The following is a 14,921-nucleotide window of genomic DNA, read 5'->3' as shown; positions in this document are numbered from 1 at the left end:
GAGCAGCAAGAGCCAAGGCTTTGATCTCCAGGCAAACCAAGTTAATTTCTAACAGTGCATACTGGCAGGTACCTCCTTGTCACTGAGTTTCAGCTTCCCTGAGTGCTCTGGGAATGATGCATTGACCTCCCAAGGAACTTTAAAGGCTTCAGTGGATACAGTGTCTGGCCTGGCATGTGGCAGGTGAATGACATCCTCTTCTTCAGGATAGTCCCTCAGGACTCTGATGGCAGGTCTTTTGTCCTTCCCAAGTCTTATCTCAGTGTAGATCCATGTGCCTTTTTTATGTCATAGCAAGTAGCCACTGATTAACATTTAGGAAATGGAAAGTAGGTAGAAGAATTATTTTTTTACCCAAAAAGTAAATTTTAGTTTAGTTTCCTCCCTACTCCCCATACTTAGGTGAATCTTTACGACTTTGTTCCTGCCTTTCCTGTGCCTTTCCTGCAGGATATGATGCTTATGTCTCTTTCCTGCATGGAGCTCCAATTGGACCAGTGGCTGTTGACCAAAGGCAGAAGCTCTGCAGGTAGGAGACATCTATGTTCTGTGGTGGGGTGATTTTCTGAACTCTCAGCAGGCTGGAGGAAGCTGAAATGGAGAAGCTGAGTCATGGAATTCATACTTATATTCACAGTGGGCACATTTTCTGGGTTGGCTCATTAAGGTCGCAGACAAGTTCCAAAATCCCAGAGAAATCTCCCTGACTTCAAGGAGTAGTTAGCAGCAGCTCAGCCTTCAGAGCGAGCCATCTGCCTGCCTTAGGTATTCCTCGGGATTAAAGGAAGCAGGATCTCAGTTTTGGAGTGACTGCTCAATGCTTTATGTTTCCGCAGTGAATTTCCCAGGTGATATGGATTATTCTGACTTTTAAACTACCACTTAAACTGGGCACAATGGAGCATGCATACAATTCCAGCTACTTTACAGGATGAGGCAGGAGGCTTACAAGTTTGAGGCCAGCCTGGACAACTTAGCAAGATTCTTTCTCAAAATTAAAAAATTAAAAGGGATGGAGATATAGCTCAGTAGCAGAGCACTTGATCAGAATGTGTGAGGCCCAGGGTTCAGTCTCCAGTACTACAGAAATACATAAATAAATAACAAATTTCCACCTGTAGAATGCAGAGGGGCTTAGAGTACCCAAAAAGACTAAGAGCAGATGTGGTAAAGGCTGAGGGTGACCTCTGGGAGCAGAAGGGCATTTGGATCCTGCATATGAATGTGACTTTCTGGCCTGATGGTTTTCAGTGTCTCCTCGTAACTGCCCTGCTGGTATGGTGAATGGCAGATTTGGGCCTGACTTCCCAGGAACCCACTGCCTGGGTGACCTCCTGCAGTTGTCATTTGCCTCATCCCAGCGTGACCTGTTTGAGGACGGCTGGCTAGAGTTTGTGGTCCGTGTTTATTGGCTGAAGGCTCGTTTCTTGGCACTGCAGGTTGGTTCTCTAGTCAGCTGCTATGTGAGTGCATGCATATATGCATAGTACCTATCTAGGCACTGGGCTTGACATGAAGAAATGGGAATGGTTGGGAATTTTAAGCTTGTCAGAAATCCAAGCATGGCCACCAGTTTGTAAAATACCTCAGCATATCCACAGAACTCTACAAGGGATCTACTGTGCCTCATTTTTATTATTATTATTTTTTCCTGTGCCTCATTGAGCCCTACTCAAGATTGCCTTGGTTGATCTTTATGTTTTCCTGACAAAGCTTTAGCAAGTACATGAATAGAAGCAGTATTTTCTAGAAGGGAATTCTCCACCTATTTTGTGAGAATTCTGGGAAGGCCAGGGTGGATTGGCTGTTACCTACTACCCAGTGCTGGGTGGTACATGGTGCACTGTGGTAGAACAAGCCATAGATTACTAAGGTTGCAGCAGCAGCAGTTCAGTTTGAGGGAAGTATCATTGTTTAATATGAAGAATGTCACTTCTAGAATTAGGGCAGGCCTAGGTTCGAATCCTGGCTCTGCAATATACCTAGCCTTGCCTAAGTATTATTCACTTATAATGAAGGGTTAATGATACTTCTCCTCTTAGAATTGTGGTATGGATCATTCATTTTTTCAAGCATTTAGCAAATATTTGTTGAGCCCCAGCTGTGTGCCAGACCCTTTTAGGGGAGTAGAGCTGTAATTGGATTTAAACTCTGCTCTGAGGGCACCCATTGTCCATTGAGATCAGGAATGTGAAGAACCTGGCACATCATGACAGTTCCCTGACTTTTGCCCCTGTTTCTTGATTTGGTTTTCCTTCTAACTAGGGAGACATGGAGCAGGCTCTGGAGAACTATGACATCTGCACAGAAATGCTCCAGAGTTCCATTGCCATCCAAGCAGAGGCAGGGGCTGAGCAAAGGGACATTGTTATCCGGCTGCCCAACCTCCACAATGACTCCATCGTTTCCCTGGAGGAGGTGAGTAGGAGTTTTTAATATTGTTTTCTTAGTCAAAGATTTATTCTGAGTTGACCGAGTTAGACCAGACTGACCTGTCCCTGAAGAAGAAGAGAACCTCCTGCATGCTAAGTAGGGCTCTTGAAGAGAGAGCAGGAGAGGCCTAGGAGAGGTAGTTCTGGCTTGCCCAGTGGCAGATATGGAAGTTTCTGCTAGCATAATTTAGTTAAATTATGTTCAGTTCCCCTGACTGTGTGTGGTGGCAATTCTAGCAGAGCTAGAGGGAAATGTCAGCTGATGAAGACAATTGTCGATATGCCCATGAAGGTGGAATAGTGGTGCCTAGCACACATGCTAGATAGACTCCACTTAGATGGCACTCTTTTTTTTTTTGTGCAACCTTAGTCCTGTTGCAGTTCCACATCTGTAATGTCCACCTTTTCTGAAAGTAGCCTGTAGACTCTTCAAGGTTGTTTTCAGGGCAAGTCCAGTTCCCTGACTTTTGCCCCTGTTTCTTGATTTGGTTTTCCTTCTAACTAGGGAGACATGGAACAGGCTCTGGAGAACTATGACAGTGCCCTTCTTCCTATGTACTGAAACTGCATCAGGCCATATAAGGAAACAGTTCTATGGGTTAGTTATAAGTGCCTAATCTCTCTAGGTCTGGCAACCTGACACTGTAGTTCTGAAAATCTGGTTTGCTGAACTGTGACCACAAGGTTGTCTTTTTTTTTTTTTTTTTGTATTGGGGGATTGAACCCAAGGACATTTAACCACTGAGCCACATTCCCAGACCCTTTTTAACAATTTATTTAGAGACAGGATCTTGCTGAATTGCTTAGGGCCTCACTAAGTTGCTGGAGGCTTTGAAGTCACGATCCTCCTGCCTCAGCCTCCTAAGCTGCTGGCATTTACCATTGTGCCAGCCCACAAGGCTGTCTTAACTATTACGGTAGATGCTGTTCTGGAACCCCTCTGCTTCTGTGGTGGTTTTGGGGTTTGGGTATATTTTTTTATTAAAGAACTAAATGACTTGACCTTAATATAAATACTTTAAAAAGCACATATATTTATGTGAACACTCATATTATTTTTTGGCTTGAGTTGAGGGTAGGGGACAACATCTAATTTATCCTCATCTGGATGGGATAAATGGAAACACTGACTAGATTCTGGGAGGGTGTGAAGGGTTTACCATCAGACAACATCTTTGGACCTTTTTCAGATTGATAAGAACCTGAAGTCACTAGAACGGTGCCAGTCCCTGGAGGAGATTCAGCGGCTTTATGAGGCAGGTGACTACAAAGCTGTTGTGCATCTGCTCCGCCCCACTTTGTGCACCAGTGGGTTTGACCGGGCTAAACATCTAGAATTTATGACTTCTATTCCTGAGAGGCCAGCCCAGTTGCTTCTGCTACAGGTTTGTGCTCCCTGTCTGTATTTCTCACCTTTGCTTGTGCATGTGTATGTTCTCTGGAGGCTCTGAGGTAGCCCTTGAGAACACATACTTAGAAAAGTGGGAGTCGAAACTATTAAACCTGGCTCTATGAAAATGTTAGTCAGAAGATGTTCAAAACTGGGGGAATATTAGAATCTAGGAATGCAGGTTCTAGAGTTCTTTGTGGCTCAAAAACTTTTGTTTTTAATTTAACTTTTTTTATTTGTTTTAATTAGTTATACATAGCCGTATAATGCATTTATGTACTTTAATATATCATACATAGATGGGACATAATTTCTCATTTTTCTGAGTGTACATGTTGTAGAATCACATTGGTCATGCAGTCACATATATACATAAAGTAATAATGTCTGTTTTGTTGTATCCTTTTTATCCCTACGTCCCCTCCCTTCCCTCCCTTCACTTCCCTCTACCTAATCTAAGGTAACTCTGTTCTTCTCTAGTGCCCCCCCTACCTTATTGTGAATTAGCATCTGCATATTAGAGAAAACATTTGGCCTTTATTTTTTTGGGATTGGCTTATTTTGCTCAGCATGATACTCTCCAACTCCATCCATTACTGGCAAATGCCATAATTTCATTCTTTTTTAAAGCTGAGTAATATTCCATTGAAAAAAATACACACACACACACACACACACACACATATATATCACATTTTCTTTATCCATTCATCTGTTGAAGGACACCTAGGTTGGTTCCATAGTTTAGCTATTGTAAATTGAGCTTCTATAAACATTGATGTGACTTCATTACTTCAGTATGCTGATTTTAAGTCCTTTGGGTATAAATTGAGGAGGGGGATAGTTGTGTCAAATGGTGGTTCCATTACCAGTTTTCTGAGGAATCTCATACTGCTTTCCACAGTGGTTGTACCAATTTGCAATGTATGAGTTTACCTTTCTCCCCATATCCTCATCAATATTTATTGTTGCCTGTATTCTTGATGATTGCCATTTAGAGACTCTGAACTTTTGTATGGCAGAGGAAGAAAGAAATGTCAGAATGTCATCCATCCATCCACCTGTTTATTCATCCATCTTTGCTTTTGTGCTTTTTAACTGTTGAATAGATATAAAATTGATAAAATACCTGTACAGTGTAAAGAATCAAGATAAAATAAAGATCTGTGTACAACTGCATAGTTGAAGAAAAAGAACAGCAACATCTTGTTTGAAGCTGCACATGCCCTCTGGTAACTCCCTTCATACCTCTGTTGTTTAGGAAGAAAATGATTTTGGAACCCGCCAGGGAGCCAGCAGTTGCCTTGGAGAGTTAATTGCTCAACTCTCTGAGCCTCAGTTCCTCATTACTAGGATGGGGATGGCAAGTTTTCTTACCTCAGGCCTGCCCTGAGGATTATGCAAGCTAATGTGTGTTAGAACAGGGCCTGGCACATAGCAGGTACCATGGAGGTGCCTGTGTCATCACTGCCACCAAACTCTATGCCTAATTGGACAGAGGGACAAACATGGACAATAGTAATGTATTTGGTGGCATTGACTGGTCTGGAATCCTGGTCCTTTATGGTTTGTACCACTAATCACATTGTATATATTATATTATTGGATTCTTACCTCTTAATTTGGAAAGAGACAACAGTCTTATCCCAGCTTTTTGTTCAGATTACATGTGGCATTTCAGTCATTAACTTTCTTGAACTAGGAAGGTGCAACTATGGGCAAAAATCAGGCAACAAAGCCCTGGTGAAAAGGGAGGAAAGAGTCGGCTTAGGGAGGGAGAACAGGGAATGGGGAGGCAGACTGTAGATCCTGGCTGAGGAGGTCAGGCAGAACCAAGCTGAGATTAGGAAATGAGATGTATCTGACCTAAGTTATCATAGCAGGCTATTGGGTGGCCCAGCATGGCAGTGTGTGGGAGGGACAGAGGAGTGTTACCCCAGGATGGCTGTGGCGGGAAGAGGCCAGCTCTGTCTGTGTCCCTGTCGGATGTCCCCACTGTTTTGGATGTCTTACTCTTGTGGTCATTGTAATCACCTACTGAATGTGGTAGGAAGCTCCACATTCTTTAGGAAGAATTGATGTGGATGGGTGAGTCACTGTTTGAATGGACACTGAATAGTGTTAAGGACTATACCTTAGGACTGTGCCACATGCTATAGAAGCTCCTGAATTTTGTGAATAAGTGATTGCTGATCATTGCTATTTCATGTTGAGAGAGTGTTTTTTTTTTATTCTGATGGGAGTGCTTTTTTGTTTGGTTAGGTTTTTGGTTTTTTTTTTTTTTTTTTTAATTTCAGTTATTCAGAAGACAAAGACTATTATCAACTAACTTTTACAAATAATTGAAGAATGTTGTCTAAGCAATTTCAATGTAGAGGGAATCTTTTGAAGAAAATATGGAATGAAAAATATATGGATTGCATATCTGTCCTCTAAGTTGGATGCTAACAGTAGTTAGGAATGTGGCCCTATAGAATAAGATAAGTACATAAAGTAGGCAGGAAGAACAAAAACAAAACAAAACACCTGAACAGTACATAAACTAGCTCAACAGGCATTTTGGTTGTTTTTTTTTTTTTTTTTTTTTGCAGTATTAGGATTAAACCCACATGCTATGCAAGGGCTCTATCACTGAGCTACACTCCCAACCCTAGAGTGCTTATCTACCTAATCTGATATTAATTTTTTTCTATCATATCTTGCAAATATTTTTTGCTAGTATGTTGTTTGCTTGTAAATTGTGATTTTTATTGTTTTCTGTTTGTTTCTACACATAAAAGTTTTGGATTTTTATGTGGTCAGATCTTTCAATGTTTTCAAATGTTTGTGATTTTCTTAATTGTGTTTTTTGTTCATTTTGTTTAAACAGGCTTTTCCAGACTGGGGAAAAAAAATATATACTTATCTACTTGTTTAACACACATGGCTTGATTTCCTTCCTATAGGGTGCCTGGTACTGGACAAGAAGCAGGCAGTTTTGAGGGAGCCTATGTTCTAGAGGGGAGGCAGGCAAGGGATATACCACCAAAGATAAAAAATTTATTTGTCCTTGTTTTCTTCTAGCAATGTTCATCTTTTGTTTTGTAAGTTTACTTACTTCCTTTGATTTCTCTGGAGTTGGGAGTTGAATTTAGAACCCTTGGCCATAAGGGTGGGAGGGTTGTCTCCCAATTTAGGCAAGCTGCTTTTACATCCCTCAGTATAATTTTTTTTCTTGATGAGTTGATTGCTAGATCTGAGTATTTTTGGTTGCTATTTTGAGAAGTATCTTTTTATTGGGTATTATACTTCCTAACTGTACATTGCTGGTTTATAGGAACCCTACTAACTTTTGCCTGTTTTTTTGAATCCAACTGATTACTGAATTACCATTATTTCTGATTGTTTTTTTTACTCATTTTATTTGGATAGACAGTTGTTTTGCTCACAGTCAGTAATAGTTTGAGTTCCACATTTGTTGACACTTAAATTCTTTCTTGTCTTGAGCCCTGGGGATTGTATCATATTAAGGCACTCCTAATGGATTTTTGTCTTGTCCCTAACTTTCACCACAATCTGACTACAGTTTAAGGCCAGAGTCTTTATCTGCCCTTTTATGCTCAGTGATTTGACCAGGAGGAATCAACTCTGGTTTTAGACCCCATAGCTGCACTTCAAAGGTGCTTCTTGCCTCAGTGGCCTCTGGCTTAGCCAGTTTTCTCTAAAGAAACACAGATTCCATTTTCCTAGCAGTTAGGGCTAAGTTTGGGAGGTTTTGATGTTTGTTCAAACATTGCAGCACATTTCAAATGCAGTTTGGGTATTTCTGCTCCTGTCAATGTCACTTCAGAGAGTGGTGGCTACCCATGTCAAGGCAGGAAGGAGCTACTGCTGGGCCTGGGCTGTGGGGATGTCAGATCCCAATGGGGCACCAGGTACAAGCGCTTCCTGCTGGTCCAACAAGTAGTCCGCCAGATCTGTTAATTCACAGACAGACTATATTTCCCCATGTACCAGCCAGTGATAAAAGAACCTAAAATTCCCAGGAGTTTAAATAGGTTGTATTCTAGGGCCCTGGGCAGGGGGGAGCTTTGCAAAAAGTGATGGCTCCCAGAGAGATTTTTAAAATAGAAATAACATTTCTGTGTGATGTCCTGAGAGCTCTTTCATGGGCACATAAACGCATTCACTGAATACTCATGGTACCTCCAAGGGGGTGATGCAGGGCTGAGGCTGAGAAGGACTCAGCACCTTGGCCCTGCCTGCCATTGGGGACGAGGGGCCTCATAGAACAATGACTTCAGGACTGTCTGACCAGTTTCCCTGCTATGGCTTTAGCTCAGGTCCTCCTCTGCTGAAACAGTTCCTCTCCAGCAGCCCGCCCCTCTTCTGCTGAGTCCCCTCCAGAGCTCTGACACTAAAGGGACATGATGCCTTAGGGGAGAGCTGATGGAGCTGTTTGAGTCCCTCAGTTTCATGTTGACCAGTTGCCAACTGTGTGGTCTCATTTCTAGGATCCCACTTTTATAAATGGGGAAAATGAGTCAGAGAGGCAAAGTGCCTTTTTGAAAGTCCCCTGGCTTGTGACAACTATGCTGGCATTGCACATAGGTCACTGTCTTCCCTCTTAGATGCCTGAAGGCTATGTAGACCTGTGTAGGCACTGGGGACCTTTTTCTCTTTTGTACTGTCCCTCATCTCTTTATCTCGGCTCTTCCTGTCTCAGGTTTGAGACCAAGGTGTGCTGAACTTACAGTGCACCTTTCATCTCCCTTTTCCCTGTGCTCAGGACTCCTTGCTCCAGCTGAAGGATCACCAACAGTGTTTTGAATGCTCTGATGTGGCTCTGAACGAAGCTGTCCAACAGATGGTGAATTCAAGTGAGGCTGCAGCCAAGGAGGAGTGGGTAGCCACAGTGACCCAGCTGCTACTGGGCATTGAGCAGGCACTCTCTGCCGACAGCAATGGCAACATCCTGAAGGAATCGTCCTCCACCACTGGCCTTGTCCGGCTCACCAATAACCTCATTCAGGTAACCCCTATTTCCTTCATTCTCTTCCCTGGCTCAGCAAGTGTGTCAATTTAATGCCTCCTTCACTGTGAACTAGGGACCTCAAATAGGATGAATTGCCCTCACTGGCAGACAATTTGGGGATCTGAGATTGTGTGCAAATCTCCCTGGGTCTGGGAATTAGAGTCAATGTAATATTTGGCAGGATGGGATTCTCCCAGACCACCAGTCCTAGAGAGGAGAAAACAGGCTCAGAACAGGGCCTAGTCTGCTTGCAGTGAGCCAGAGGCAGAATGGAGATGAAAGTCTAAGCCTCCTGACTTCCTGTCAGGACTCTCTACCACCCATGTTGCTGTGGCGCTTCTACCTAAAAGGTAACCACAGCACCCCATATCATCCAGGCAGAGAATCTTCCTCTGACCTTATCCATAGGTCTCTTCCCCCAGGCCATTAGCTCAGCTCTCTCCTTAACTTCCACTCAGGCCATCTGCAAATCCTGCCAACCCCACATCCTTTGCATCTCTTTCTTTTGTTTCTCCTTTCATCTTCCTTGTTCTGTCATAGTCTAGGCACTGTCACTTGTTACATGAACTGTGACAGCACAACCCTATGGTGCTTCTTGTCTTTCTACCCTTCCAACCCAACTACCATCCTACCACAGAGGCCTTTTTCCAAAACTGAAATATGAATGTGTTTCTCCCCTTGCTTAAAACCCTTCACATTTCCCTCTGGGTGGTGTGCTGCTCAGGATGCATTGATACTGTCTCTCTCTCTCCTCTTCTATTTCCTTGGCAGCAGCCATTCTGGGCCACCCCTAGGGCCCCATCTATATGCCTGCCCTCTCTAGGTATTGGGCATAGCCATTCACCTGGAAACTTCCTTTAAAGGGCTCACCTCTGCCTGCCCTACCCCTCCTTTGCAACTCCCTGTTGCTGCATTTGCTCTCATTAGCATTCAGGTAGCTTATCCATAGGTCTCTTCCCCCAGGCCGTTAGCTCATCATGCCACATTCAGTAATTGCACATGGCATGATGAAGAATGCTGTGACTTGATCATTGGGTACTCTGAGACTTTGATGCGTTACTGGAGTGCTACTAGGTCAGTGTTCTCACACCAGAGTTGTGAGGGTGGGAAGGCCTCATGCCCCAGATCTCCTAGTGGGCACTGCAATGGAGACTTATTTCAGGTGGGTGGGGAATAGAACTGGCCACATTCTGATACCCCTGGTGCCCCCTGCCAGGTCATCGACTGTAGCATGGCTGTGCAGGAAGAGCCCAAGGAGCCCCATGTCTCCTCAGTGCTACCCTGGATCATCCTGCACAGGATCATCTGGCAGGAAGAGGATACCTTCCGTTCCCTGTGCCACCAGCAGCAGCTTCAGAACCCAGTAGAGGAAGGTGCACTGGCAACAGGTTTGATGGGGCTGGGCCTTGCCCCATGGTGTCCTTGCCCCGACCTCTATCTTAGGGTCTCAAGGCCCTACCCAGGTACTCCGAGTTGGCTTGGGTTTCAGTGTGACAGGATTTCTCACGGCACTTGGAGACAGAAACTTCCCTGTTTCTTCCCTCAGAAAGCTCACTGTGCAGTAAATATGGGAAGCATGAATGTATGATGTGTTGCATGTCTGGTGCATGTGGCAGCATGGAGGGAATGACAGCAAGGCCAGTGCTTTAAGGAGTGCCTTGAAGTGTCTCATACTGCTAGCTCCTTTAATCCCATAGTAGCCCCAGAATGGGAAGCCAAAAACAATGTGGGGCAAGCAAAGGTTCCACATTCTAGCTGTCCTTTCTTGGCTGTGTGATGTGACCTTTGGCAGTTCATATAACCTCAGCTTCTATTTTCCCTTATTTATACTGGGAATAATGGCAGCTACCTCAGAGGTTTGTTCCAGGAACAGACTGAAATAAAACCATGAAGCACCATAGCAAATTAGAACCTAGAGTGTCATAGGTGCTGAGTAGTAAATAGTCATGAATTGAGAACCTGAAGAAGACAAGCTAGGACCAGTGATGGAGATGGCACTTGAACTATGGTCAATATGGGTAGAAAATGTGCTGAATTAAAGGAACTATATCACAACACCTAGTTGACACCTAAAGCAATCATTGCTGTAATCCTGCTTTTTTTTTTTCATTTTTTTCTTTTCTTCAGTTTGCTGTCCAGCCTTGGCTTATATACATCTATTTGTTAGTATATATAATACACATTTATATATTTATTTAACTAACTTAAAATTAAGTTTACTGGGAAGTTTTTCCTCAGTTATTTATAAAATAAGAAATGTGGAGAGGAAAGAAACTCATCCCTTTTTCACCTGAACAGAGAAAACTAGAATTAACATGTCTCCTTAATTAATTTATCTCCTTCTACCCTTGTCTCTATAATTTTGTGTACTCCTCAGATATTTCTCAGCTGCTCATTACAGCTCTGAATTAGACTCCACTGGCCTTGACAGGTTTGTGATAAGGGGAGAGAGGTGAGCTTTCTGATTGTGTATTAGGCCAGTGAGATTAGTGAGGTGCCTGAGGCTGCCTGAGGTGGGCTGGGAGGTGAAGCTGAAAACTGATAGAAAAATCCAGAGCAGAAGATGCTAGGGAGGTGGAGCCACAGTGGGCAGTGACTCAGGAGGCCTGGAGTGTGTGGGTTGTATGTGAGGGAGAGCAGACTACAAAGGGCTTTCAGACTTTGTTTTGTAAAGCTATTCCCATTTTTAAAAAATCTTTGTTTTATTTATTTATTTATTGTTTTAATGTGGTGCTGAGGATCAAACCCAATGTCTCATGCATGTGAGGTGAGAGCTCAACCACTGAGTTACAACCCAGCCACCATTTTATTGTCTTGTTTTCATAATACTGATTCCAAGTGCATGCTCTCCTGAGCTCTTCCCCCTGCTGAGTTAGGAACACTGTAATATTTCTTTCTATTTATAGGTCATACTGTGGGGAACACTTCATGTATACCCTTTTTCTTTCGCTCATTTTACTTTTTTAGCATAAATTTCTGGAAATGAACATCTTTAGAGCTCTTGACTAAACAATACCTTTTTATTTTCCAAATAAAATCTTAGTAGTGAAAAAGTAAAAGATTTATAACTATAAATGTTTATTATTTTTCTAAAGATAATACAAGAAGGGCTGGGGATGTGGCTCAAGTGGTAACGCACTTGCCTGGCATGTGCGGGGCGCTGGGTTTGATCCTCAGCACCACATAAAAATAAAATAAAGATGTTGTGTCCACCAAAAACTGAAAAATAAATATTAAAAAAATTCTTTCTCTCTTCTCTTCTCTTAAAAAAAAAAGATAATACAAGAAAACTTCTATATTGAGATTTTCCCTTTCCCTCAAAATTAATTATGCAAACAAAAACAGTCTTAAAAAAAAAAAAAAGAACCTTCTAGGAAGTAGACAAGGAAAGAGGAAGAGTCAATATGCCTCCAATTTTGGAAAGTATGCCAAAGAAAGAGACAAAAATTCTGGGTGGACTGACAGCACACGTGGCTCTGTTCCCTCTGCCCCAATTTAGGTAAACTGAGGAAAGATGGTAAATTGATCAAATTCTGGGAAATATTAATTTTCTCTAATTTGTAGAGAGTGGACTGATAGAGAAGCCCCTCCATATTGCACTGGCTTTAGCAGGCTAAGATGAAGGAAAGAGCTCAGGGATAAAACACTTCTGAATGTGTGGTGAGGCCATTGTCACACACTAAACTCTTAGCAGGAGTGAGGTGGTTTGAGATGCAGAGGTTGCCCACACACATATTGAGCGCTGTAATAAGATTTATTAGGGATTAATATGTGCAAAAAGTAGGACAGGAAGAAGCAGAAGTGGGTGGAGGGAGAAGTCAAATTGTGATGCAGGCCTGACAGAGCCTTGGCCAACCTGGCAGGGAGTTCTGGATGACAGTTGCCCATCAGAACTGTCCTGCCTGAGCTGAGGTAGCCTGGCCTTTATACTCTCATCTCACTTAGTCATTGAATGTGACTACACATTCAGTGAGAAGTGTGTAACTTCAGGTGAGGTGAGTCTCTAGCTCTAGCAGACCCTAAAGGTGAGCAGTGTCTGTCTCTGCAGACATAGAAGGAGAATTAAAATTGTAGCTTTAAGGAGAAGGTTTAGCTAATTCGTCCATGATATATTAGAACTCTGAGTCTAGAGGAATTGCCCAGGCTGACCTTGAGCAGGACAAAAAGAAATGACATGGTAAGTGTACTAACATATTGTAACCACCCCCACAAAGGACTGAGGGAACAAAAAGAAAAGAGTGACTGTAGCCTACCAAAAAAACTGATGTATTCATCCTGGCAGAGAATGTATCTCTAAGGAAGAGAGACAGAATCTCTGTATATGGTTCGTCCAAGAAAATAATTAGAAAATTTGAGCTGATAAACAATGAGGTAAAAAGGAAATTGAAGAACTAAAAGAAAACTCTGCAAACCAAATCTCACTATTATAAATTCAAAAACCCAAATGGCAAGGAGCAGAATGAATATGACCAAAATGAACAAGTGAATGCAGTGAAGAACTCAAAAGCATTGAAAGATGATAGAGGTGGAGAACAGGGATTGGGGTTTAATATAAGGATAAGTAGTGCCCCCAGTGGAAAGACTTAGGCAATGGAACAGGAGGAGCAACCCTCCTAATGTCCAATATAAGATAGTATCTGTAAATGTAGTAAAAATTGAATCTTAAGATTCCAAGTGTACAGTAGATACCAAGAGAAATTAATATATAGCAAGCCACATCAAATACATCCTGGTTAATCATCTACTGAAAGGATAAAGATTATTTTGGTTTCTAAGCTGAATAAGTAATTATTGTCTTCATGGGATAAAAAATTAGGCTCATTTTAGATTTCTCTATAACTTCAGTCAATGCAGTTGGGTTAATGTATATGTCTGTCCAGTTCCTCAGGAAAAAAATATGTGGCCTAAGATATCTAGCCAAGTTGTTTGTAATTACAGAGATAATGAGACGTTTATAAACAGGAGCTCCAGCTCGCATGAGCACTTCTTAGTCAGAGTGGCTAATTCATAGGAAGGGATTTGTGAGGAGCACTGAGTCCATTTAAAATTGGTGTTGAGAGAAAACAACTGGGCTAAGTGTGGTTGTAGAAAAGAATGGAAATGTTATAAACCTGGAATGGTTATAGAAAACATATGAAACAAAACTGAAAGGTAGGGAGAGGAGGAAGTATTATAAAGTGAATCACTGATCTTATGTAACCCTCACTGATCTATGTAGACCCTCAGAGGATTGGAGTGACTAGCAGAGCACAGTGATACCTGTCACCCCAGCAACTTAGAGGCTGAGGCAGAAGGGTCAAAAGTCGGAGGACAGCCTTGGCAATTTAGCAAGACCCTGTCTCCAAAAAAAAAAAAGTGAAATAGGTCAGTGCCTATTGGGTTTAGAGCAAAAAAAAGAAAAAAATGACTTGCTTAAACTTAATGATGACCTGACCTTTTTTCAAACCAGTGCTTTTACTTTTTTGACTGGTGCTAACCAATAATAAAAAGTACCAAGCAAATCTCAGGAAAGAAAGTTTTTTCTCCTGAGTAATACCTTCTGATATTTTCTGTTCTGATATGTTCTGTCTCAATCCCTTCTAAAAGTGCAAGTCATAAGACACTAATAGATTATGGCCTAGAGTTTCAAAAATAGTGAAGTTCTTTAAGAAACTAATAATAATTCTATTGGTAACCAAATATTTAACTGAAATTCAGGGTTTTTTTCCCCCTTCTGTTTTCCTTTTTTTTTTTTTTTTCCTATAATATTCAGGCATGTCTAAAGATAAGACATTTTAGGAAATGGTACTATGAGTTCCATTATTATAAATTATTTGTCCCAAATGTCAACATTGGTTCATCCTTAGAGGTTGGTATTTTGGTAAATGAAGCATTCCTTCTTTATACTTTCCTGTATGATTTGAATTGCTTTTTGATATGCATGTTTTAGTAAAGCAAATCAAATCATTCTTATTTAAAAACAAGAAAATAAAGGAAAGTAAGAAATTCTGTGGCCACTTTTGTAAAGACAAAAAAGCCCCCAAAGTAGAGAGAGCCTTCAACCTGTGTGCAGTTCTACCTGTTCCTGCTAACTTTGTATCTGTTG

The 14,921-nt window shown here is 41.9% G+C and overlaps 1 protein-coding gene across 6 annotated transcripts in view; it reads left to right on the top strand.

The window, feature by feature from the left end:
- Cabin1 (calcineurin binding protein 1) overlaps window positions 1–14,921 on the top strand; it is a 138,045-nt gene that overhangs the window by 34,697 nt on the left and 88,427 nt on the right. For all 6 annotated transcript variants that reach the window (XM_027923205.2, XM_071617540.1, XM_071617554.1 and 3 more), the window contains 6 exons: window positions 451–529; window positions 1,252–1,439; window positions 2,266–2,418; window positions 3,623–3,817; window positions 8,591–8,833; window positions 10,053–10,224. In XM_027923205.2, the coding sequence (XP_027779006.2) occupies window positions 451–529; window positions 1,252–1,439; window positions 2,266–2,418; window positions 3,623–3,817; window positions 8,591–8,833; window positions 10,053–10,224 (1,030 nt within the window). The remainder of the gene's footprint in view (window positions 1–450; window positions 530–1,251; window positions 1,440–2,265; window positions 2,419–3,622; window positions 3,818–8,590; window positions 8,834–10,052; window positions 10,225–14,921) is intronic.

This window comes from Marmota flaviventris, chromosome 1 (genome assembly GCF_047511675.1).
Source record: "Marmota flaviventris isolate mMarFla1 chromosome 1, mMarFla1.hap1, whole genome shotgun sequence".
Classification (NCBI taxonomy): Eukaryota; Metazoa; Chordata; class Mammalia; order Rodentia; family Sciuridae; genus Marmota; species Marmota flaviventris.
Note: the sequence above shows the minus strand (reverse complement) of the source record. Positions and strands in the feature narration are given on the sequence as shown.